General features: G+C 42.2%; 1 protein-coding gene across 2 annotated transcripts in view; it reads left to right on the plus strand.

Annotated features, from left to right (window-relative positions):
- The window catches only part of CRIM1 (cysteine rich transmembrane BMP regulator 1), a 171,759-nt gene that overhangs the window by 121,998 nt on the left and 22,704 nt on the right, over positions 1-27,057 (plus strand). For both annotated transcript variants that reach the window (XM_056852506.1, XM_056852507.1), the window contains 5 exons: positions 308-429; positions 3,414-3,596; positions 4,030-4,227; positions 22,529-22,657; positions 26,538-26,694. In XM_056852506.1, the coding sequence (XP_056708484.1) occupies positions 308-429; positions 3,414-3,596; positions 4,030-4,227; positions 22,529-22,657; positions 26,538-26,694 (789 nt within the window). The remainder of the gene's footprint in view (positions 1-307; positions 430-3,413; positions 3,597-4,029; positions 4,228-22,528; positions 22,658-26,537; positions 26,695-27,057) is intronic.

Genomic DNA, 27,057 nt, shown 5'->3' on the forward strand with positions numbered 1-27,057 from the left:
TATAGTGAACTCTGCAATCGTCCTGTGAGGTAGATATTCATTTACATTTCTACAGATTAAGAACTAAGAGCTTTCAATCTTTCTGCACAGTCACACATCCCAAGGTAGGATGTTGATGTTCAAACTCAAGCACTGTCCATTGGAACAAATATGAACTGTTGTTTACTGTGTTGCATTTAAAGCAGTCTTATTGTCTTTTTGTTCTGTAATTGCAAAAAATTAATATGTTAGCTGTTTTTGTTGTTTTGTGCTTTAGTCCCTCATATGTTGTCACACATTTATGGTGCTTTCCTTTGTTTGGTTTCAGGTGCGAGTGTCTCTCTGGTTTATGTGGTATTCCAAAATGTGAGGCAGGCTACATCCCCCAAATAGTGTCACGTGGAGATGGAACGCCTGGCAAGTGCTGTGACATTTTTGAATGTGTCAATGGTATGTGACCTTCGTAGTGTATTTGAGCTGAAAAATGTGAATTATTTGTAAATGAATAACTTATTAAGATCTCATGTAGCAGTGATGTAGAAGCTGCTATGCGACAGGCTATATATATAGAGAGAGAGAGAAACACACACACACACACATATATATATTTAATTCGGAAGAGCACATTAACACAATAGTTAAGTGCCCCAAAGAAAACATGTTGCCTGTAGGTTTTGTTAGAAAAGGGCGGGGGATTCCTCACCTTGAAAAGATCAGTTCTGTATATGGTATGAAGCTTGACCTAGAAGCTGCTTAAAAATATCTGATATATGGGGTTGGATCCTACCAGGTTTTCTGTTGGCAAAAGAGGAAGGAAGAGCCATTTTTGATTCCAGCAAGACTATGCTGGAGATGATAGTCTTGTTCTGACATGTGTCTTTCGCAGACAATTCCACATAACTCCAATTACATCATTGGGATGATCAGACTGATTTGTGGGGAATGGGAGTGTGTATGCGGTTTTTCCTTTGGCAGAATGCTAATATAATAGAATGATTTTGTGGCTGAAGGCAGACTGATTAATCACTAAGAAGCCCTGATTACCAACTTGTTTGCTCAGTGCTGAAGGAAGTGAGGGTTTTCTCTGACGCAGGTATTTTCCTTAGTAAGTGAGATGATATCAGGAGCGATCCTACTCACTATGTCTTTTGTTTTGGAAATGGTCAGATACCCTATTTTTTGGCCTCCTGTGACATGCAGGAAGGAGCTGAACTCATCCAAATGGAAGACGGTGGGAAAAAATCTTGCCAGATCTCCTTTCTAAATAAGGGGGCTGGATGCAGGAGTTGGGGGAGGGCTGTGAGTGGGGAAGGCTGTGGCCAGCAACAGATGGAGAGAAAAGTAGAGACCAGCAAGGGGAACAGGAGCGAGAGTTGGAGCGAATGAGGAGAAACAGAGAGAAGGATGAAGAAAGCAAAAGTCAGCGAAGGCTAGGAAGTGAAGACAATGTAGGGAGGGGTGCAGCGTAGGAAAATAGGATGTACCCTCCACTGCGAGTCCTTGTGCTTGTAATTTGCTTATTAGTAAAAGTAGTATGCTAGTAAAGTTCATATATTCTTATCTTAACTTATAAGATGCAGGTTATCACATAGTTGAAGCCATCTAGAAATTCTTGAAACTGAATGCAGAAAGGAGCCTGGATACACTTTAGCTGTGGGGAAAAGCTGGGGCGGGGGGAGTCTGGGAGGATTTCACTCCCTGAATTTTTCTGTCTTTTTCTGAGCCTTCACATCTCTAGGTGGGAAGATTTAGAGAAACGTGCAAGCAAAGTAGGAAGGTGTGTTCATGCCCGACTGTTGCTTGTTGTCAGGTCTGAATGAAGTGAACAGAACCCTTCTCACAAAATGAGTACTTAGCAAAACATGGAATGAGTCCTGTCTCTAGGGGAAAGAAAGCTGCTTAAGGGCTCTGTGCAGCATGACAGCTTGTGTGACTTTTAATCCAGCCGATGATATCATCTCACAAATTCTGTGGCTCTGTTTCTGGGACCAGGACAGCCATGACCATCATGGTCTAGCATGTGTCCAAAGCTTTTTACTTCCATACATCCTGCCTTTTAAAAAAATATTCTAGCCACATGTGATGAAATCAAAGCTATGTTCAAAGTGAAAATGGCTTTTCTCCTTCTATATCATCTGTCTTGCTCCTCTTCACCATTGTGGATACAGAGCATTCTTTGGAGTGTGCAGCCACTAATCAGCAAAAAAGAAACCCTTTGCTTCCAAAGTACAATCTTGGGCTAATGGGGAATGGAATGTACATATACTCCCTTACCTGTGCTGAAACTGGGTTCTGTCTGTGAACAGAAAACAATGAACAAAGACCATGATGGAGCTTTTGTGTGTATGAATGCATGTTCATGTGTACTTGCCTCTTTATTATGAAAATATTTTACCCCATTTTTATCCTGCTCTGGAGGACTCCATGGCTAATACAGAAATACTGAAAACTCTCTAATAACGGTCCGAGGGGCAAGAGAGGGAATGAGGGCAAGGGGAGAACAAATCACAGACACCTTGCTGAAGGAAAAAACAGGGCACAGCTGTTATTGAGCACAGTCATGGGAGTACCTGGCACAGTTTAGGGCATGGATCCAGCATCAGGCTACCCACCTGTCAGCTGATGGCACTGACCACCACACCAGCCCACCTGCTGAGGGGGAACCACGTGGGATGGCAAATCCAGGGGTCCCACATGGGCACAAGCCACTTCATGGTCCTCTTGCCACATGAAGGTTAGAGCTCCAGAGCTGGGTATGTCACTGGATGGCCCAAGACCCCTTAAGAGAGTCCCCAGACCAAGGCAGGCAGGCATGCAGGCTTAGCCTTCCCCTAGCCCTAATTGGATCCAGCCTGATTCCCAAACCTGAAAACACACAACCATGAAATGCCACAACAAAGGGAGGGTGGGCCAGCACCAACTGAAAAGGAAGGGTCCCTTGCTGTGGCTCCCTAAATACTGGTGAAGTGTACCCCATTGAAAACTTGGGCTTCCAGGTCCATTTGGTAGCCCCCGCCCCCACCACCACCACCACTCCAGGTGCCGATTATTTACTCGCATTAGACCACAGACCAATTGCCACTGCTGAGGAGTCAAAATGGGAGCCATTCCCCTGGCTTGTGCCCTGTGGCTGCAAAGGCCAACATGTACCCACAACCATAACCGTTCTTTAATCAATGACCATTAAAATATTCTTCAACAACTTGACCTTGCAAAGTTTCTGGAACCTTTGAAGCATGAGTGCCTTTTTCACCTCTTTGGGGAGGCCAATTCTGTAAGACAGGAGCTGCCACTGAAAATGCCTGGGTTGACGTTGTCCTCACTGCAATAGGTGATGAAATAATCAACACTCTTTAGTTACAGAACCTGACCCTAATCTAGATCATACCAAAATACATCTATTGAAAAATGCCTCTTCCTGTTTGCTTTTTCAGATGCGAAGCCAGCCTGTGTATTTAACAGTGTGGAATATTATGACGGAGATACGTTTCGAATGGACGCTTGCCGTTTTTGTCGGTGCCAAGGTGGTGTCTCTATTTGTTTCTCGGCGCAGTGTGGGGAGCTACACTGTGACAGATACTATGTACCAGAAGGAGAGTGCTGTCCAGTATGTGAAGGTAACATAAAAAAAAAAATTCAGCTGCTATATTAATTTGGTTTAAGTGTCGACTCGGCCATTCTTACCAGGATGCGATCTGCTTTTTTGACACCACAATAATAATCCGAAACTTTTTATATTTTACGTAGCAGTCTTTTCATAGCCTCTGCAATGCTCTGCTGCTGCAAGGGTAATATTTCTGTCTACTTTGCTTATTAAAAACAGAGTTCTTCTGTACAACAAACAATACGTTGTCTAATTAGCTGTTTGTAATTTATGTAGTCTTAACCTGGGTGATTTCGCTATTGTACGAAAACCAATGTGGTAATGTTTCTGTTTTTGCCCTTCCCATCTCGGTATTTTCAATGTAGCTGTGTTAGCAGCATTGCATATGCATAAGCACTGCAGCTGGATTCAATAATCTTGTGTTTTTTTGTTTTTTTCTACTGCAGATTCAGTTTCTCCAGTTAGTAACCCTGCTGGCTGTTATGCTAATGGCCAGATCCAAGCGCATGGTGATCGCTGGAGGGAAGACGATTGCACTTTCTGCCAGTGTATCAACGGAGAATCCCATTGTGTTGCCACAGCCTGTGGACAGAGCTGCCTGAACCCTGTAAAAGTGCCTGGGGAATGCTGCCCTATGTGTGAAGGTCAGACATACAAAAATCAAATACAGTTTCTGAATAGTAATTTTACTTGTCCTTGAACTCAGAATTATAGTGGTTATGTCACTGTTGTTGTTGTTTTTAAAAAATTCACCATGTATAAGCACGTAAAGGTTTTGAGGCACCCTCAACCTTTTTTCAGTACAAATTTTATCTTAACTTCGAAAGTTGCCATTTCAGGACATGCAGAAAAACCTTCTACCTTTCAGTGTCTCAAGATTATTTTCATGCCTGATCGTAGCTACTGTTTTTCCAATCTGCTGGTGCCTCGGCACCTTTCTTTTCTCATTTCTTTTTTACTTGAAATAAGTTTCTTCATGATACGGTTCGAGCCCCTCAGGGATCACATAGTATAAATTCCACAGCACCTCATAGCTAGTATCACCGACAGCATACAGAGTCTGCACTTGGTGTGGGCGATGAAAGAAAATATATTTCTATTGTCCAGGAAATTGGGCCGACTCTCCCTGTCTTGCTACACTGCTGGCAATTTCAGTGCTGCCTGTTATCATGCAGCAAGAGGTTTTGCTTGGGTTCAGATTCGTGTTCCCATACCTGTTCTGCTTTAACCAATAAACTAAACCTAAATGGATTGGGGCAAGGGATAGGAGACCCAGTTGCCTTGCTTTGGAGCTGTGTTCACTGTTTCCCCAATGTCACCCTCCTTGTAAACGATGTTGCCAGGGATACAATGCACGCACACAAAAATGGCCAGAGCCAGAAGCGTGTTTTGTAGAGACAAGAAAGTTTATGGAAATGCGATTTCAGCTCAGCTCTGGTTTGCGCAGATTGTTGAATGGAATGGATAAAGTAGTAGCTTTCAATTTTGAGAATTCAGTGAAAATAGCCAAAGGTGAAAAGACCGATCAAATAAGAACTTTATTAACCACAAGCCCCAGCTAAGTTATAATTAGCTGGGCGTGCAGGAAGCTAAAGGTGTGATTCCAGCAGGATCAGACTGAATTTGGAGTGTCAGGTACCAGTCAGGGTCTCAGCTGCTAAAATCTATCCAGTGGAGAGCTGGACTAAGCCTGTAGGTGAACAGATTGGAAATCTGTTAGACTGTTATGGGAGCAGACAACCAGGGTGATGTCGGAAGAAAAAATTGCTGAAAGAGATACCTAGATCACAGCTTGAAAGCCAAGTAATGTCAGTCTGACTGTTATCTGGCAAAGCTTTGCGTATCAGCATACACACATTGTCAATCTATTAGACCGTAGCAAAAACTTTGGCTACAACAGAAAACATTGTTGAGTTCTGATGGAATCCTTTAATTGTCAGGAAGAATATTCTATTTGTGGAGAATCAGCAATTTTGTAGCGCGAGTCCAATCACTGATGCCCAGCTCCCATGCATCCAGTTGTGCCGCACACACTGCCTCCAGAAAACAGAACGAAAGGAACCCGTTCATCCATCTATAAATGGTGATCTAGCACCATTGCCAATACATCTTAGTATTGCTACAAGTAACATAGAAGTGATATGTATATAAACTCAATGAAAGCTGTGTGTATTTCATATCCCCCTGAACACCTATCAAGTGGGATTGGGGTGGGGGGTGTCTGATTTTTATATGGATAGAAATTGCTTGCAAGGGGAGCAAAACCATCTCCTCACCCCTGCCTGTACTCCATTGTTTGAACGTTTTTGTCCAGTATTGGAGATACATTTACAGGAAAATGCTTTAACCAGTGGTTTTGAAGAAAGTCAAGGGGGAGGTTTGGGCACGTACTACTTTCCGTGTTACAAATAGACACCTTCTTCTAGGGCTGTTGGAAAAAAAATTCGGTAAAATTCGGATTCGGCAAAATTCGGCCCATTTTTATTTGGGAAATGCCACAGTCCAAACTCCCCCACTTTGGGTCCGTACAATTCGGCATGAGGTCCGGACTTGGGGAAAAATCCGGCCGAAAAAAGCCATTAAAATCACAACGGCACCTTTCTGTGGCTCCGGGGGGGGGCATTTTTGGGGGTAGAGGTCCCAAACTTTCAGCATAGCTTCAAAGGACCCTTCTTGCAATAACCCCCAAGTTTTGTAAAGATTGGATCAGCGGGGGCTGAGATATGGGCCCCGAAAGGGGGCCCCCCTCCTTAATGTGCATTTGCAATTAGCAGAGCTTGCCGCCCACTCAAAGCTCCCAGCCCCGACAAACAGCTGAGCTGCAGGGAGCAAGGGCGGGGCAGGTGCGAAGAAGTTTGCAAACCATGCAAAGCAACACAACCATGCAAACCATCACGTTTGCAACCATGCAAAGCAACACCTGATGCCTGGGAGTTTGCAAACCATGGAAAGGGACAGAGGCATGCTAGCTAAGCATAAGGAGCAGGAGGGGGTGGGATTTCCCCTTTTGCACCGGACTCGGGACCAGGCAAATGCATTCTTTAAGTCACACTTTGAAAACAATTTTTGAGCAAGCCTCAAAATAGACCTAACCGATCTTATGAATGAGGGAAAACCTGAGGACACACAACTGAAGCCCCCCCCTCAAACCAGGGAGAGAGAGACTCGAGGAGGCACACACACCCCAGACAGAACGGGCGAAAGCCCCCTTTGGCTTCCCCCCCACCCACAGAAACTGCTCCCTCCCAACACACACACAGACTCTGCTTCCCCCCCACACACACACACACACACAGGAGAAAAATTATAGATTAAGCCCCAAAAGGGGTCTTACTGTGGATGTCTTCTGTTCCACCAGGAGGGACTTGGAGGACTGGGTAATACAATATGGTTCCATTTAAGCACGGGAGGTTTTGCCTTGGATTTGCCGCTGTCGAGATGCTCACAGGATTGGCTGATCCCATTCATCCCAATAGGGAAAGGGGGGCATATCTCAGCCCCCGCTGATCCAACTTTTACAAAACTTGGGGATTCTTTCAAGAAGGCGCCTCTGAAGCTACGCTGAAGTTTTGGGGCTGTACCCCCAAAAATGCGCCCCCTGCAGCCACGGAAAGGAGCGAATGTGTGCTGTAAATGGAATAAAAATGCACATTAAGGGGGGACCCCTTTCGGTGCCCATATCTCAGCCCCCGCTGATCCAATCTTTACAAAACTTGGGGATTCTTGCAAGAAGGCTCCTCTGAAGCTACACTGAAAGTTTGGGAGCTGTACCCCCCAAAATGCACCCCCTGCAGCCACGGAAAGGAGAGAATGTGCACAAGCACCCCCCCACGGGGATTTCTCTCTCACACAAACAGATACTCTCTTTCTCTCCCCGGCTGGGCCGCGCAGCAGCTGGGCTCATGCACTCAATCGCGACTGATTGGCCAGAAGAAGACCCAGCTTGGCCACTGATTGGCCGGGGGAGAATGCTGCTTACTGACGGTTATGCTGCTGCGCCGCACCCCGAATTTGCCGAATTTATTCACCGAACACCCCGAACTCGCTGAATTCGGTTCCCTGTTTTCCCGCCTTTTTTGAGTTTGGTTCCATCCGAACTAAAAACCGCCGAATCAGGGGAAATTCGGCGGTTTTCGGTTCGGGACGAACCGAATCGACAGCCCTGCCTTCTTCTGCTGCTTTATGTGAGAACTGTGCAGACACATGAATAAATGCACATAGCCTTGCAAGGTGTATTGCATAGGTGAGGGGACAATCTGGAAATTTCTACCTGTCAGCATTCTGTCAGGGGGCTTTCCTTGCTCATCAGCCCTTAGTAATTTGTCCCTTCTGCACATTCATTCCTTATCAGGCTGTTGTTTTTATCAGAGGTTCCCCCCTCTTTTTTTTTTATTAAGTCATATTTTCTGCATACCTGGAGAATCCTCTGAGGAGGTAATACTGTTTAGTATTCTTTATGAAATGTGAAAGTATAAATACGTTATTAAAAGAATAATTGTAAGTGTATAGGGAGCTGAAAGCTCCTGCTGTACTCCAAGACTATATTTCAGTTTCTGACAGTGGGGAAATTATATTAAAAAATGAAAACTGAAACAACCATCATTGTATTAAACAAAATGTTATGTGTTGAGGGGGCATTCATATGGCCCTGGATGATGTCATAGGGTCACTCTTCTGTTCCCTTGTATTGATGGACTGGTGCCTTTTGTTCATGAGTATTATTGCTTGGTGTCAGTATTGTGTTTTGGGTAGCCAGAAAGACTGTGGCACTATCAGCTTTCGTTTCTGTGGTTGGGTTGTTATTGACATTGGTTGATCTTCAGATGGTTGACTATATTACACTGGTCTTGTCCTTGTGTGCTGACCAGGATTCATAGGCTGTGTTACGTGAGGTCCTGCCACCCATTCCTGAACCAAGTAACTGAAAATGTCCTATATGTTGTGGCATATGAAAGTACTTTTCCACCATCAAGTCTAAGATAGCAGTGATGCCAACAGTGTTGCTTATTACATAATCCATTGAAAACAGTAGCAGTGCTATCATCACTGCTATTTTTGTGCTTGAATCTTAGATCCAAGAGACTTGCGGCAGTGTGAATTGGCAGTGTTATATTTTTAAAAGCGTTTCTGTTAAAAGCATTGCACTAATTCTGGAAAACTCTTCTAAAGAATCCCCCCCCCCCAATTTTCTCTTAAATTACTGGTTTTTCTGCTTCAGACCTGAGAAAAACCTATCCCCCGCTCCATTTCCCCCCAAAACAAATTTCTGGACGTTTCCCTGGTTTCACAGTAGTCTCATCCCAGTGGCTTTAACTGCCTTGTATTCAGAATGTTAAGATCCCCAGTTTGTTAGACGAGCATTTCATGCTCCTGGACATCTGTCTTGAAGCCATCAGAATACAATCCTTTGTTCATTTACCTGGAAGTAAGTCCCATTGAACTCAAAAGGATTAAAATCAGCACAAGCTTTCAGTGGATTGGGCTATGCATTACTTACTCAGAAGCACTGGTCTGCCTTAGTTGAAAGCTTAGGAGAAAACTTGGGCAGCCCAATCCTGAAGAGAGGGGGGCAGTTGGTCTATGGACAGGAGCGGAGCAGCCATGTTGCCTCCTCCGGCTTCCCAGCTGCCATGGAGGGGCAAAGAACAGTTTAAAATAATTAAAAACAAAAAAAGGGAAATGCCCCATTGAACAAAGCCAAAAAAGGTGGCTCAGCCACACCGCAGCTCAAGGGGGCATTCCTGGGGCGAACGTGGTTTGGAAGCTGCCCAAAGGCAGCTCTGCCCCCAGGAATGCCCCCCCCCACGCCAGCATGGGTGTTCTCTTCCAGGATTTAGTTCCGGGACTGGCTGTGCTGGCATCGGCAACCAGTGGAGCTCCATGGCTTCCAGATGCCGGTGTGTTTGCCCCTGCGCCGGCGTAGGCACCACTTTATTCCATTATTAAGTGGCACCTACGCAGGCACAGGGTCGTGCAGGCTTCTAAGGACATTGCCCCCCCTTGCAATCTTAGAATCTGAATTCCATGATCATCCTTTATGAAAGTACCCCAACCCCTGCCCCAGTCTGAATTCCATGATCATCCTTTATGAAATTGCAACCCCCCCCCCAACCTCTGCTCGAGTCTATTTCAGTTTACTGTGAGCTTTCAAATTATACCTGAGTGGTTGTGGAGCTTTTTACTGCAGAAGTGGTACAATCAACACTTGCTGCTAAATACTGAGCCCAGAAACCTGGAAATAATTTATTTTAGGAAACATTCCCTGACTTGATTTACTGCTCTTTTTGGAGGAAGTGAATCTGCATTACTTTAGTCTTAAAACCTGAGATTATGAAGGTGTAGGTTTTGTAGAAAAAGGAATGAATTGTCTCTGCTTGGAGGTGTTGCATGCCTGGGTATTTGCTACAGTAATGTTTTAAAATAGCCTATCTTTTACAAAGTCTTTGCTTTTACTCTTTCTGCAAAGTTTTAATTAAAGGATAAAGCCAAGTAATACAACCAGTAAAACACTTCATTAGGGTGATTTGTTATTTCTGCATTAGGAATTTGGGCACCAGGAAGGAAACTCTCTAGCACTGAACTTGGAACTGGTATTTTTCATGTAATGAACTCAGGGGAAAGAAAAGCTGTCTGGAATGCTAACTATGTGGTTGGAAAACATTTAGTCACCCTTGGAATGATATGAATGTTTTTCCAGGAAGCTTAAGTAAATGCACATTCTCAGCTCAGGAGGCAACATTTAACTTTTTTCTTTTCTTTTTTTTTTTGGGGGGGGGGGGAACACAGACATATTCCAACAAGAACATGTAAGTTTAAAAAGTTCATTAAGGAGTAAACAGGCTTTTGAGGAATGTAGCACACAATTTGTTTGGTTAATCAACTAAATATTGTTGTTTCTCCCTCCTGGTAATTTGAATGTATTTTTATAACATTGCAGTGAATAGTAAGAAAGATAATTTTAAATCATCATCTGATGAGGTGTGGTCATACTCCAGAATTATAAGAATAGGATAGAGAGAGCCATTCTTCGCTTACTGAGATTGTATTCCTACATTAATTTTACAAGTCATTCCAATCTTTCAGTTTTTGAGAGCATCCTTACTTCCTGATTATATATAGTCATTTCTGTCTTTCTAGATTAAGACTGGTTAATTCTATTGCTTGTGCAAGGGGAAAGCTTTTCTCACCAGTGCCAGGCAAATAAGGTTTACCCCATAGAGGGATGTAGGAGTCGAGTATTTCCCACTGTCTGCATTATGATCTTGTTAATTCAAATATCAGTTTTTAAATGGGTGTCAGGGCTCTATGGATATATTACCAGGTTGGCATGCAAACCTCATGCTCTCAATTTCATCTCACATCTGCTGGGATACGTTGCTACTTACCTGTGAATTTTCATTCCAAGTGACTCTAGGAGGAAGCTGTCCGTGCACCCGCATTTATCTGAGAATAAAAGATGAACCAAGAGGGCAAGTTAAATACTTACCGAGGGAGCCACTGAAAACCAGTTGTGGGATTTAACAGTGCAGTATGGTATGTTAATTAAGCATTGTGGGAAATTAACCGCAGACCCCCCCCCCAAGATGGGGGAGCAAGGCACATTGTCCAGGGCCAGACCTTCTCCCAGACTTACCCAGGCCATGGCATGTTGCCATGACCCCCACCCCATCTCCAGGCTGCCAGCAGCTCCTATGGCCGCCCCAGCAGCAAGGGGACCAGTGTTTACAGGCCTAGCAGTTTGTAGCTCCTGTACAGCACTGAGCAGCCACTTTACGGAGCTGCCAGCTGGCTAGTCCATCAGGCAACTGGGGAACAGGCATGGGAGATTAGGGAAGGCAGTTGAGATTGCACACAGTTAAACCTGGCCCATATAAGGGGCCCAACAGCTGGCCAAAGTGGAGGCTGTGAGTCTTCTCCAGGGTGCGGACGGGATGGGATGCAGAGAGGGGAGGGGGTTAACTGTGCCTTGTTCCTCCCTCCTCTTTTCCCAAGTGAGGAACAAGGTAGAGTTAAACCCCTCCCCTGTCTGCAACTGAGGCCTTTGGCAACCCTGGCATCTTCGCTGGAACTATGGAGATGGACAGGGAGGACCAAGCATTCACAAACCCCCTGGATCCTCATACTCATGTTTGCACACTCTTCCACTAGTTTGAGGTGAAGATTTTCCAGGGTTATTCTTATACTGGCTTTCAGATATTCACTTGTTCATATCTCGCCTTGCTTTTGGTTAAGTTGTGTGCACCTGTCAGCTCTTTTTTCTTTTTTAGGTTTTTTGTTGCAATTTAAAGAGTATTTTTCCAGGAACTGATATGAATGTTTTTGGAAGCAAAAGTTTGGTTTTCCCATGTGTGTGTGTGTGAAGTGCCGTCAAGTTGCTTCTGACTCATGGCGACCTTATGAATCAATGTCCTCCAAAACATCCTATCTTTAACAGCCTTGCTCAGGTCTTGCAAGCTGAGGGCCGTGGCTTCCTTTGTAGAGTTATCCATCTCTTGTTGGGTCTTCCTCTTTTCCTGCTGCCTTCAACTTTTCCTAGCATGATTGTCTTTTCAGTCTTTTCCCCATTTACTGAGTTAAATGTACAACTAGATTTGAGTCCAGTAGCGCCTTAGAGACCAACAAGATTTTGAGGGTATAAGCTTTTGAGAGTCAAAGCTCTCTTCGTCAGATACCCTTAAGATAAATGAGTAAAATGAGAAAACCCTCGCCTACCTTCTCTCCTCTCAGGTGACTTAATGGTAAATCTACCCCCTCTGTCAATAATTCTTTATGGAAGCAAGACAGTAGAAAACATTTTCCTGTCAATCACTTGGTTGTTACTTTCAGTGTTCTCTGCAGAGGTATCATATACATTTTCTAAATAAATTATTTGCGAAGTTTCTTCTTCTGGACATTCTTTGCTATTTTGTAATGTAAAGCACGTACACTGGTCTCTTAGCAATCTTAAAAACTTTTATAGACTACCAGATCTTAATTGCTTTTCAGTGCCATAATAAACAATTATAGGGCAATGTAGACAGGTTACAATTAGTTAATCAAGCACTCCGCAGTATAGAAAACAGAGTACTTAACATTATCAAATTGTTTTAACCAAATTCTATTTAATTGAAAGTAATGAGAGTAGAAGTGGTTTGAAGTGCCTAAGTGTGTGTCTAGAGTAATTAGAGGTGGCACCTTGTTAATGCCGTCTCTTTTCTTGTGACATAATATAATCCGGGTAATGTAGGCAAATTTATTTGAAGCAAGGAACTATAATGTTAGTGCAATATTCTTTGCATTTTTAAACTTTTAACTAAATGTATTGTTTAAAATTTGAAAGAGGAGAGCTAATAAATTGAAACTGTGTCATAATTCTGGTTAAAAAATTATATATCAGTTGGCCTACATGCAGACTATATATCATTGTCTATGGCTTATTGGCCTTGACCTGGATGGCCCAGGCTAGCCTGATCTCATCAGATCTCAGAAGCTAAGCAGGGTCAGCCCTGGTTAGTATTTGGATGGGAGACCACCAAGGAATACCGAGGTTGCTGTGCAGAGGAAGGCACTGGCAAACCACCTCTGTTAGTCTCTTGCCATGAAAACCCCAAAAGGGGTTGCCATAAGTCTGCGACTTGACGGCACTTTACACACACACATGGCCCATTGGCCCATTTTAGGTTTCAAGTGAACTAAAAATTGTTTAAAGAAATATAAGGTTGTACTTGTATTATGTTTTTTCTAGGGTATGTCCAGTATTGGGCTTGAGTTTTTTTAGTGGCTGCCCCAAACCTCTGGAAGCCTGCAAGAAGGGGTTAGGGGACAGGCTTCTCCTGTCTTTCTGGTGACTTCAAAACAGAGTTATTCTAAAGAGCTTTAGGGGTAAAGAGGAAAACCTTGCTGGTGGGGACAGAGGGTGTTTTTAGATGGGTTTATTTTTAAATATATTGTTTAAATGTTTGTTTTATCAAATTGTTTTTATTTTGTTGTTACCTTGGGTCCTGAGATTCTCAGGAGAAGACAGGCATATAAATATTTTTAAAAAATACAATTTACCCAACCAGTTTCATCCTTTGTTTGGAAGAGACATTTCTCCAGAGACAGCAAGAAACTTCCTTAATGGGTAATATTTTCTAAGTAAAGGCCAGTAAAGGATAGCTGCTGGTAGAACTAGCATCACATACCACCTCAGCTTCGAAATTGTAATGGAAACTGCCAGTGGCTGCTATTGTCTGTGGTTTGAGAGGGGTCTGTCTATTGCATCCCCTCCTAAATACTGCTGATTTAGCCACATGGATCCATGTGGCTAAATCAGCAGTACTTTAATAATCTTCTCTATGTACAGTTAGTGCAAAATGCAGTTAATTGGTTGCTGACTGAAACAAGTATATTTTGCCACATTACTGAGGTCTTGAACCATCTACTTGGGCTGCCAGTTTGTTTTCCAAGCTGAATTGAAAGTGCTGGCTTTAATCTTACTCTCTGAAAAGTGAACTTGAAAATAATTTACCGTAGTTATAATTTTTGAAATGTAGAATGGGAGCATTATTTTCTTGGAGACTCTAGATTATTAGAGACTTTGGCCACAGATGTTCTGTAAACCAGAACACAGATTGATGGTTTAAACATCTTTTAAGTCAAGACGATAAATGAAAAGTCTTAAACAAGAAATACAGGGACCATGTGAAAATAAACTGTTTTAATAGTCACCTGGAAGCTGTTGTAACTGAATTTACAGCAGTGTCTTCATACCTTTTGTATGCTATTATAATCTGTAATTACTAACAGTCCCATTTACTATTTCTGTCCTTTCTTTTTTCTGTGTTTTTACTTTCTACTGTCTATAATAATTGTTAAACATACAGACATGCAGCACTATTTTCCCATCCATTGTCTCCTCATTTGTGCACTCAGTCTTTCTTCTGCAGTATGTCAAGAGCATCAGTGAAAGGCTAACCTAGATCACATGACTCTGTGCTTTTTCAAGCTTAACTGTCTTTCTATTCAAATAGCCAGAAGCCTGGCAGTAGCTGAACTAGCTTTATTTGTTGAGTCTTGTTCACTGACATGAAAAAAGCTGGTCCCCCCTCCGCCCCTTTTGAAGCTGCATTTTTGTGGGGGGTGGGGTGAAATGATTTCTTTTGACCCCTTTTGCAGCTTATTGAGAGTCAGGCATGCATTTAAAATTGCTCTATCTTGGGGTTTACCTTTAGAGATTGGAGAAGGTGGCCAGGCTTATACTGAAAAAATTGGGATGTATAGTACTGAAATCTACATGGGATTATCAAAGAATTTCAAACATTCAACACGTGGGGGATTACCAGTTACTTTTTATTCCTTCCATTAAAGTAGTTCTGTTACCTTTCAAGAAAAACTATCAGGAGTACATAAACTATAACCAATTGTAATTTTTAAAGGTTGCAGATAGTAATAGCGAATAAGATAGTAATAGAGAATAAATTAAACATGTTTTCAAATATGTTCCAGGTTTCTTTCAGCATAGATTTAGACTTTTCCTAGTCTAATACAGTTTCAGTGAAACAGGGTATTGCAGTTATCATTAATACCTTGCATAAAAAGTTGTATTCACTTTGTTGATCTCCTTTCAGGTGAATGCAAAACATATTAGAATATCTACATATTAGTTCAATTTTGACATAATCTATAAGAATATGGCCACCGCCCTAGACATGCTTCTAATAGTAGGTTGTATATTTGAATGATCATCATATTGAAATATGTGAACAGATATTCACAATGATGTTGGTTTTGGCGGGGGGAGATTCCAGTTCAAATTTTAATAAATTATTTAAATATTTAAATAAGGTTAGCAAAATTTAAATAAGGTTAGTAAAAGAACTCCAATAGTAAAAGCCTGTACCATGTACAAGCACTGGGGTTTGTGCTTCATGTCCCCCAGTTAGTCTGTCTAACATGATTGATTTGCAGCACACAGCCCTGACAACTGTCGATAAGGACACTTATATTTATGAGTGTAGAGCAGACAATTTTCCATAGAGAAGTAAAAGTATAGCGTTGGAAAATGTTCCACCCCACATCACTGGGGTATACAACTCCCACAATTTAGTATTCCACTGTGCCTTCATCCAGTTTCTATTTCTGGCAAGACATGTGTCTGAGGAATCCTGCTTCTTTACGCAGATCTCCTAAACTGAATTGGGGCAAGAGGCTATAGCTTGTATGGAGTTCAAGGAGCAGTATTTGTTTCTTGAAGTACAGGCATAAAGGTAAAGGTCCCCTGTTCAAGCACCGGCTCATTCCTGACCCATGGGGCAACGTCACATCCCAACATTTACTAGGCAGACTTTGTTTATGGGGGTGGTTTGCCAGTGCCTTCCCCAGTCATCAAGTACAGGCATACCTCGGAGATATTGCGAGTTCAGCTCCAGACTACCACAATAAAATGAATAGCACGATAAAGCGAGTACATGACTTTTTTTGTTTCCCAATGCATATAAAAATTATGTTAATGCTATACTGTAGTCTATTAATTGTGCGATAGCATTGTCTAAAAAAATGTACATACTTAATTTAAAATATTTTATTGCTAAAAATACTAACCATCATCTGATCCTTCAGCGAGTCATAATCTTTTTGCTGATGGAGGGTTTTGCCTCGATGTTGATGGCTGCTGACTATAAAATGGCCGATATTATAATGCCCCTGTATAGATCTAGGGTGTGGCCTCATTTGGAATAGTGTGTGCAGTTCTGTTCACAGTATCTCAAAAAGGACATCGCAGAGCGGCGAAAAGTACAGAAGAGGGCATCCAAGATGGAGGGTTAGAGCACCTTCCCCATGAAGAAAGGCTGAAGAGTGGGACATTTCAGTTTAGGAAACAGATGACTAAGGGGAAACATGATAGAGGTTTATAAATTGTGCATGGGGTGGAGAGAGTTGACAAAGAGAACTTTTCTGCCACTCCCAAAGTACTAGAACTTGAAGGCGTCTAGTGAAGTTGATGGGCAGTAGATTCAGAATGGACAGAAATAAATCTTTCTTTCCTCAGAGAGTGATTAAAATGTGGAATTCACTGGCAAAGGTAGTGATGGCCACAGGCATAAACAGCCTTAAAGGGGATTAGACCGATTCATGGAGGAGCGGTCTATCATTGGCTACTGTCCATGGTGACGTTCAGAGGCAGTAAATCTTTGAATATCGGTGCCAGGAGGCAACACCAGTGAACAGCCTCGTCCTCTATGGCCTGTTGTTGGACTTCCAGAAGAACTGCTTGGCCACTGTGTGAGACAGAATGCTAGACTAGATGTACTACTGGTCTGATCCAGCATGGCATTTCGTATGTTCTTAAGTGTTTTTGCATTCCAATTTCTTCACTCTCCCCTGTCTCCTCCACACTGCCCTTTCAAGGTTATCTATGAAAGGTCTTCTCTAAAGATTCTGAATCTGATTATGAACCACAGATTCAGATCTCCATACACTCAGCAAAGATAAAATCAAATTAGCAGAAGAGCTAAACGGAAGGGGGGAGTTCAGGTTGTTCAGAATATGATACCCTCAGTTCAGAAAGCCTCACTTCATTACATAGAAAGCCCCAGCTGAATCATCCCACTCCTGTTCTGCTGTTGTGGAGAGTGGGGGTCTCAAGGTTGGAGGCCGTCAGACTGAGGAGGACAGAAATAATCCCTTAAAAGGGGCCCCTTCCTTGCATGACAAACCAGTATCCTGTCATACCAAGGATACCCCTCCAAGGTTGGGGGGTAGTGGGCTTTTGGTAGTGGGAAATTAGGAGTATAGAGAGTGAAGACTGTAACAGGCATTTTGACTGCATGGTGACTTGCCTGCCAGGTGTAAAGGTTGCGGACATCAAGTGCTGTCTAGATAGACTGATTGCTAATATGGGGGAGGAGTCAGAAGTCATGATGCATGTTGGCACGGATTACATTGGGAAATGCAGTTATGTGGTCCTGAAAAATACATTTAGGTTAGTAGGCAGTAGGCTATAGGTCAGGACCTACAAGGTACTGTTCTTAGAATTGCTACCAATTCCATGTGCAGGGCTAGCTAGAGAGGCACAGATTAGGAGTCTCAATGCATGAATGAGAAAGTGGTGCTAAAAGGAAGAGTTTAGATTTGTTAGGCACTGAGGAACCTTTGGGGACAAGCTGAACCTGTTCAAAAGAGATGGGCTTCACTTGAACCAAAAGAAAACCAGGCAGCTTGCTCTTAAAATCAAAAAGGTGGCAGAGCAACTTTTATCCTAACTTCTGGTGGGAAGCTGACAGGAGCTACAGAGCCTCCAGATAGGAATGGTAGGAACTACTCATCCCAAAGGGATGGTGTGCTAAATCATTGGGAGAGGACTAGCACTTGAAAATGAGAGTAGGGCAATAAAGGAGGGCCATGTGAGGAGACCTGAGGGCTGAGGGAGGCGAGGATCAAGGTACAGATACCTGTATGCAGTGCTAGAAGTCTCTGAGCCAAGATCAAGGAGCTGGAGTGCTTGATGCTAAATAACCATGTAAATATAGTGGGAATTTCAGAAACCTGGTGAAATAGGGAAAATCAGTGGGATGCTGTTATCCCTGGATATGAACTCTGTAGACAGGACAATGAAGGATGTGTTGGGGCAGCGTTGCTCAGTATATCAAAGAGTCAAATAAGCTAGAAAACATTAGGAGAAGACACTCTTCCACGGAATCACTATGAATGGAAATAACTGGCCCTAAGGATTACTTAAAAGTGGCAGTGTACTATTGTTTATGTTTTAACCTTGGAGAACATATCCAGACACTTGTAACATTCAAGTATCTGGTTCCTGAATTAATATTTTCATTATATTTTTATAGTCTTCCATTTCCACTATACCGTATATACTCGCGTATAAGCCGAGTTTTTCAGCTCAAAAAAAGGGCTGAAAAAGCCGGCCTCGGCTTATACGCGGGTCAATACGGTAGGGGAGGGGGGAGGGAGGGAGGAGGGAGGGGGGAACTTACCGCCGCCGCCATCGCCGCCTCCGCCGCCATTGTTGCCGTGCCCGCGTGGCTTCCCCCGGCCAGGAGTGCCCTGGAAGGGCCTCCAGAGGCCTCTGGAGGCCCCGGCGCCGCCCCTGCCGGGCGGAGCGAGCCTGGTGCCGGCCGGCGCCGGCCTGGAAGGGCCTCCAGAGGCCTCTGGAGGCCCCGGCGCCGCCCCTGCCGGGCGCAGCGAGGCTGCTGCCGGCCGGCGCCGGCCTGGAAGGGCCTCCAGAGGCCTCTGGAGGCCCCGGCGCCGCCCCTGCCGGGCACAGCGAGGACCCTGCCGGCCGGCGCCGGCCTGCGCACCTGGATTGAGGTAAGCCTGCGGGGGGGGAGGGGTTATAAGCCGACCCTCGGCTTATACGCGGGTGCCTAATTTTTCCCCATTTGGGGGGAGAAATTAGGCACCTCGGCTTATACGCGGGTCGGCTTATACACGGGTATATACGGTATTTCTTACATTTCATCTTCTGTTCTTTTTTCCCCCTCTCTAAACTCCAACTTGTTGGATGTATCCTAATACTGGCACTTTGAAAGACCTCTTCACACAGTTCCTAGGTTCAGATTAATATGTTCACCCACCTTTTCCTAGAATTCAAATAGACTCCCTTCCCTGATATTTTCCTGACCTGAAACGTCCCTGAAGAGCTGCTGTTTGTTCTGATGCAGCAGGATGCTCGCCCCAACAGAGCAAAAGACAGCTCTGTGGAGCCATTTTGGGTCAGGACACTTGCCCAAGATGAGGGAAGGCTTAAACTCCCCAGCACATACAGACAAACAAATACACAGTATGTGCATGTATTTTATATTCAGATATGTATGATGAGTACACAATTGTAAGTGTGAAATGGCTTAAATTGCCTTGCAAATAATACTCCATGTGAAATGATTTTATGTTGCTTTTGAGGTGATGTGTTCTGAAATGAATTTGATAAGAAAAGGCTCTAATTTAGATAAATGTATATATGTATTGAGGTTAAGATAGAGAAACCTCAATATTTTTACCGACCATTTACTACCTCAAATATTTCACAATAACCGTGTAAGATAATCAGTTATTATTATAACTCCCAGGTACTGTACAGACACGTAGAACTCTCAAATCCTTTAACCACATTCCTTCATCTTCTGTTGAAATATTTGGTCTATGTTTTAAACACCAAAATAAAAAAAAAAAAAGTTAAAAAATTTCAACCCATGCTAATCTTTAGTTCTCTGAAATTCATTGAGATAAAAATGGAAGCTTTGTATCAGTAGCTACCGCCATTTCAGGAGCTGATTCTGATTAGAAAGAGAGATGAGCAATGGTAGTATTTTGAACGATGTAGCTTTTTTACTGATAGTGACTGTATGTGATGGCAGACTGCAGAAGAGATCAGTGTTACAAAGTTTTACTTGGTATCCAGATACACAGATACAAAAATACACTTTTTTATTTTCCGAAATGTCAGAGACTAAGACATTATTATATTATATATTATATGTCCTGGTATGTTCCCCAGAGAAGGCTAAGATCATCTAATACCAACTTACTGGTGGTCCCCAGCCCGAGGAGTATCCGATTGGCCTCGGCCAGGGAGCCAGCATGGTGTCATGGTTAAGAGCAGTGTTTGGGGCATTGGAGTCTAATCTGGAGAACCGGGTTTGATTCCCCACTCCTCCACATGAGCGGTGGAGGCTAATCTGGTGAACTGGATTTGTTTCCCCACTCCTACACACGAAGCCAGCTGGGTGACCTTGGGCAAGTTACAGGTCTTTAGAGCTCTCTCAGCCCCTCCTACCTCACAGGGTGTCTGTTGTGGGGAGGGAAGGGACGGTGATTGTAAGCTGGTTTGAGTCTCCCTTAAGTGGCAGAGAAAATTGGCATATAACAAACCAACTCTTCTTCTTTTTCTGCTCTAGCCCCGGCCTGGTGGAACAGTCTTTCTGATGAGACCAGGACCCTGAGGGACCTTATGGAATTGAGAACTGTTCCACCAGGCCTATGGTTGAGGCCAGCTACGGTTTGTACTATAACTGCTGGCCTCCCTACTTTACCTGCCGCTGCCGAATAACTGCCTGCAGGCCACATTATATATACTGCCTGCAGGCCTTTATATTGTAACCCTATGTGCCATCAGGAATTGGAATTATAATTTTAATCTGTTTAGGGCTGTTTTAATGCACTATTCGATGTGATTTTATTGTTCTACTACATGTTTGTAGATTGTATAAACTGCTCTGAGCCCAGCTTGCTGGGGTAGAGCAGATTATAAGGTTGATAAAATAAATAAGACAATCTTAGGTGACTTAGGGTGCAGCACACTGCTGCTCTATTTTTAAGGCTAGGTATGTTTGTAACTGTTGCGTAAACATTTCACAAATAGACCAAATAGCACAATTGTATTTGTTCACTGAGTTGTACACAATAAGTTTTAGATTCTTAAAGGAGCAAACAAAGTCTATATATAAGGAAGGTACTGTGTATGTCCCCCTCCCTTAGCCTTACTGATTTTTCTGTTGGGGGGGGGAAGCAGAAGTGTGTGTATGTGTGTTTTCCCCCAGTTGCAAATTATCTGGAAATTTTAAATCTGTAATGCATGTAGGCACGAACACAGTTGTTAATCCACATAAAAACTGGGAAACAGTTGTGTGAATATGAATATTCACAAATATGTGTAAATGTAACATCTCAGTCATAGACATTCAGGAGCCTACAGGCAAGATAAATGTATCCAATGGGCAGAGCAAGTAGATACAATCCTGCACTCTCAATGTGCTGTGCTAGGCTAAAAAAATTACTTCTTGGCTGTTGGTACTTGAGTTCCAATTAAGATTTTCAGTTCAGGTATTTGGAGTATGTAGATATGCTTGTGAAAACCATTATCAATAAATGATGATAGGGAGAGGTGGCCTAACTTTTAAAAATGAAATTAACGATTCTCTGTATCCTTGAACAAGAGAGGTCTTATTAAGTTCAGTGTAGGGTATGAGTCTGATGTAAGAGTGCAAGCCTGATGAAATGAGTCTGATGTAAGAGTGCAAGCCTGAAAAATGTTAGGCTCATCATTCTGGTACCTGTTCAGTCCCACATGGGTACTGCACATGTGCAGGCCTGCTGGAGAGAGGATTTTTTGAAGCTCAAAACACCTAGAGGGACTCTGTCCACCTCCCCCCACTCTGTTTCCAACCTTTTGCAGTGTGATACAGAGAGGCTGAAGCACCCTTCCCTCCGTTCTCTCTGCTGCCATTGAGAGAGGTCTGTTCACAGAAGCTCCATTCTTTTCTTTTTTTTCCAGCAACCGCCTCTGATAAGCCTGTCTTCATTGACCTATCTAGGGCATGCAGCCTACAGAATGGCACAAAAAGCTCTTTAAGAAATGTGGGTCTTGTGGGTCAGAAATCCCCTAGGATGACCACAAACAATGCCTACTAGGCCTCAGCAACAAACATGACATATAATGCTGTTCTCTCTGTCACCAATCACAAGGGAAACATCCAAGCATTAAGTTTGATAGTTGTTGTTTGCCTATTTATTGCAGAAGTGCTCTTGAAAAAGAAGAAGCACACCATAACTGCAAAATGCAGCTTCAGTACTGGTTTATGTTCAAATAAAGTACTAGCAATGTTTTGGACATAAAACTTCATTTTCTTTACAGTCTTAAGTTTCTTTTCTCATTTTGGAGTTCTTCGGGTGGCAGCCCAGTATCAGCTAGCACCTTGAGCCATGTTATGGCAAGGGCAAACCCAAATCCTCAGTATCAAACAAATGTCTTATGAGCAGGTGATAAGAAATAACAGAAGACAACACATCAAGTAGCATGCCCAGAACAGGTGGCTAGCATGGCAGTGGTACTGTGAGTGTCGTTAATTTTGCCTGGTCACCTGGGGATGTGATATTCCATCTCTGAATATCAGGCAGTTCTATAAAAACATTTTTTCAGATCTTAACACTTTTTAACATTTTATAACAAATTATTCCTTTTTTCCTTAGAACCAACTTATATCACGATAGGTCCTCCCACATGTTATCCTCTCATGAACTGCACGTTAACTGAGAAAGACTGTGTCTACAACTTCAGAGTTGACCAGAATGGTTGTCGCATCTGTCAATGCAAAACGAGTAAGTATTCAAATCATCTTGAATTGTCTGTTTCAAAGAAATATCAGTATTTCACAGTTTTGGTTCCCAGTATTTTCATAGCATGCACAAGATAATAAAATGTAATACAATTAATTTTGTATTATACAATAAAGATAACTTTCTGAAGAACAGTATTCTTTTGAGAAAATCTTACATTTCTAAGTATATTATTACTAAGGGCAGTATAGTAAATTATTTTTTTTTTAAAACAGTTGCAGGAATGTTGGTGGACTATGTTTCGGGGCAGCTCAAAACATATATTTACATACCAGTATAACTTTATAAACAGTTTGGCTTGTGAACATTTGAACTATCCAATAAGTAAATATGCATGTGATCCTAATTTACTAACGCAAAACTAGTAACTTGTCTATGCCCATGAACAATAAAAATCCCGTATATGGTTGTTCAGCATTGCTCTTAATGAGCAGAGAATGTGAAGCTCTTTGTAGTTTATGAATTCAGTTGACTCACTTGATGAGGGAGACCTTCCTAAATTTTGTTCTTCTCAGGAGGGTTCACAATATTGTGTTTGTCTGACTTCTCTATACTTGTTGTGTGTTGTTCTTGCCGTTCCTCCGTACCATTTTCGGGATCTTTTCATTTTCACCTGTTGACTTATTTTGTCTTGATCGCTGTACCTTAATCTTCCCCATATGACTGATCCCTACTTTGTATGTTAGCTTTATCTATAAATGTTAGTATGTTTGGGGCTTGTGCCATTGTCAAAAGTTACTACTAATTTTCTATCAACCATAAAGTTTCCATGGCATTGGTCACATTATAGATCAGTATCTACTTTATTCTTCTTCTGCCTATTGTACTTTTTAAAGGTAATGTTCCTATGTAAACTTCTCAGTAGCTATCTTTAAAAACTGGGCAGTGTAAGATTCTTTGAGGTAATAGTTATACAGACATTTCGTAGTTGCAGGGCTCTGTCGTCCAGTTCAAATGCATTACATGGAACTCCTGCTGATTTCACCAGTAACTAGTAATTAGCCTAATTGGTGTAACTATAGGCAAGTTCCTTCATTTCCTAAGCTACAATACAAGAAGGCCATTTATGTGTGATCTCTTGATTCACATGCAGCTGTCTGTAACAAGTCCTAGATCTGAAAGGCAAACTGCTTTTTAAGCTGAACAGCGGTTTGGCTTTTTGTGGGTAGCAGCTTCAGCAGAGAAGATGTCCAACAAACTTCAATCACAAACTAACAGTTCCCTTAAAACTAACTGTTATCTTTGGACTATAGCCTTTATTATTTCTAGGGAGGGAAACAAATTAGCTATAGAAATGAATTCTGCTGATCCTTTCCAGTGGTCTTTAAACACTTACTTTAGTTTTCAGCTTATGTTAATCCTTTCGTCATGTAACAATTTAAACAAAATATTTAAATTTAGAGATGCTCCTTCATAAGTACAGAGTGTTATGTGTGTTTTAGTTTATTCCACTTCCACTCTAAACATATCCTGTGTCTAATTCTGAACCTGCCCCTCTGCAGATAGAATGGGTCTAGGTAAAAGAGAGGAGACATTTTGTAAAAGAACCCTTTGGAACTCCCAGCTTTCTAGAAAAAAATTAAAAATATTTTTTTAAAAAAGTTTTTAGGAACAGACCAGGATTTTGTGACGATCCCGGCCATCATTTGGACAAGGGAGGAGTGGAAGCCACCTCCCTCTCCTACACCACTGGCATTGCAGGCAGTGTAGTGCTGCAAGCCATTGGGTAGGGAGCTGCCGTCTGGGCTGTGGCACTGCAGACCGACAGGCTGGCTGGCCAAATGGCATGGGTGTGTGTGTCCCCCCTACTTGTACTATTCAAATACAGAGTTATTCAGAGTGCATGGGAAAGTTGTGTGTAATTAAACTAATTCTTTATCAGGATGAGCATTCTGAGCAAATAAATTGCACGAATTGATGGTGGCAGTCCTAAATTCTGGATTCATCAAAGGATGGTACTAGAGATCATATTGCAAATTTACGTTGCTTACTGGAGCATACAAGAGAATTTCAGAAGAAAATCAGCCCCAAAAGATTATGGATGGTTGAAAGACAGAGGTGGCAATCATGCCATTTATTGGGTGCATGAATCACCAGTTGCAGTTCTGGAGTAGTTACCATACAAGTGTTTAACTTCCTGTCAACTGCCAAACTGCTCATGGTTGCCATGTAGACTTACTTGCAATGCTGCATACAAATTACAGGCGTGTAGCAACTAAGGGGGGAAAGATGTGGACTTCGCAGTTGAATTTGAGGACTCAGAAGATGATTTCAGTAATAATAAACATTTTAAAAGGTTGGGAAAATATTACATTAGTTGTGAAAAGATACTGTAAGATTTGTAAATAAAACATGCATATTGAACAATTGCTGAACTCACAAAATTAAAAGATATTGCTTTGCAGCAACACAAAGTTACTTAAAAAAATTTTTTTTAATAAGAGCAGTTCAGCAGTGGAATGGGCTGCCAAGGGAGGTGGTGAGCTCCCCCTCACTGGCAGTCTTCAAGTAGTGGTTGGACAAACACTTGTCAGGGATGCTTTAGGAGGATCCTGAATTGAGCAGGGGATTGGACTAGATGGCCTGTATGGCCCCTTATGATTCTATTATCTAGTTGCATTGGATAAAAATGACATAAAATGTGGATCTGTTCTCATGTACCTAACTGTGGCATATCAAATGATTTTCTTCATGCTCTGGCTCATTTGAAAACCAAAAGAATAAGCTACAAGTATCTAATATACTTCAGGTGACTATCTGGATTAGGTAAAGTGCTATATGCTGTAAAACGTATAAAAATGTGGGGGAAATTGTCTTTTTCTTTTATTTATACCTTATCTCACAAAAACAGTAATGGAAGAAGGCATTATTGGTATTAGATATTTGTATGGAAATTTATTAGCTTTCCAACAGTGCTTTAAAATTTGAACTTGCTCACTTGGTTCATGAGTTATAGCTCAAATTAGGAAATGTAAAGAAAATTGGCTTCAGACATCTTGATGACATCATAAAAAAACTTTAAGCTACCAATCAGAACGGGTCGCATCAATACATAATGCATAGGCATAGACCTTTCAGGAAAACATAAAGAATTTTTGCCACTTTACCCGATACCAACATCTGGTCTGGCACAAGGACTGTAAGTGTAAGGATGTGTTGCTGGTGACCAAGATAATTCATACTATAGTATTCCCATAACTATGTATGTGTGTGAAACTTGGACAATGAAGAAAGCTGACAGGAAGAAAGTTGACTCATTTGAAATGTGTTGGAGGAGAGTATTACGGATACCATGAACTTGACAAAAAGACAAAATAAGCTAAAATGACTAAACGGGGGATGTCGTACTTTGGTCACATTATGAGAAGGCAAGATTTGCTGGAAAAGACAATCATGCCAGGAAAAGTTGAAGGCAGCAGAAAAAGAGGAAGACCCAAGATGAGATAGATTGACTGTATGAAGGAAGCCACGACCCTCAGTTTGCAAGACCTGAGCAAGGCTGTTAATGATAGGATGTTTTATGTGTGTGTGTTAAATGCTGTCAAGATGCTTCCAACTAATGGCAATCCTATGAATCAATGTCCTTCAAAACGTTAACAATAGGATGTTTTGGAGATCATTCATTCATAGGGTCACCATAATTGGGAAGTGACTTGACGGCACTTAACACACACGATCCTAAATAGATGAAATATGTAATTATTTGTTTGAAATACTGTTTGCACATGTATAAGCATGTTATTTGGACAATTATCAGGTAAGGGCATAATGTGATGGGGAAGAAAAGTGTTCTGCTTGCAAGTGTATTCCATTTTCCGCTGACAATTACCAGTTTTTGCTAAGCTTTGTGTGTTCTTCACAGGAGAGGAGCTGTGTACTGATCTCATGTCAGGTTGTTCCTTGGATTGCTCCCTTGGGTTCCAAACAGATGAGCACAACTGTAAGATCTGTCAGTGCCGACCACGACCTAAGAAGTGCAAGCCCATAGTATGTGACAAGTACTGTCCATCTGGATACTTGTACGTACTCTTATATTAAAAGCATATATTATATTATAAATATTATAAATGTTAATTAATCAATGTAAATAATGTTTACATGTAACTAATGTTTAGTGAAGTAACTAATCAATCACTTTTTATAATGCCTTTCCTCCAGGGAACCTGGGGTTGTATATAGTGGTTCTCCTCTCACTATTTTATTCTCATAAAAACCCTGTGTCAGGAGTGTCAAACGTAAGGCCCATGGGACGGATCCAGCCCCTTGAGAGCTCTTATGCTTCCCTGAGCCAGCTGACGCAGCCCCCCCACAATACACACACTGTAGATCTGGGCTGGTGAGGCATGGCCTGGCCCAACCAAGTGACATTTATGTCATATCTG

The sequence above is a fragment of the Euleptes europaea genome, chromosome 7 (genome assembly GCF_029931775.1).
Source record: "Euleptes europaea isolate rEulEur1 chromosome 7, rEulEur1.hap1, whole genome shotgun sequence".
In the NCBI taxonomy this organism is placed as follows: domain Eukaryota; kingdom Metazoa; phylum Chordata; class Lepidosauria; order Squamata; family Sphaerodactylidae; genus Euleptes; species Euleptes europaea.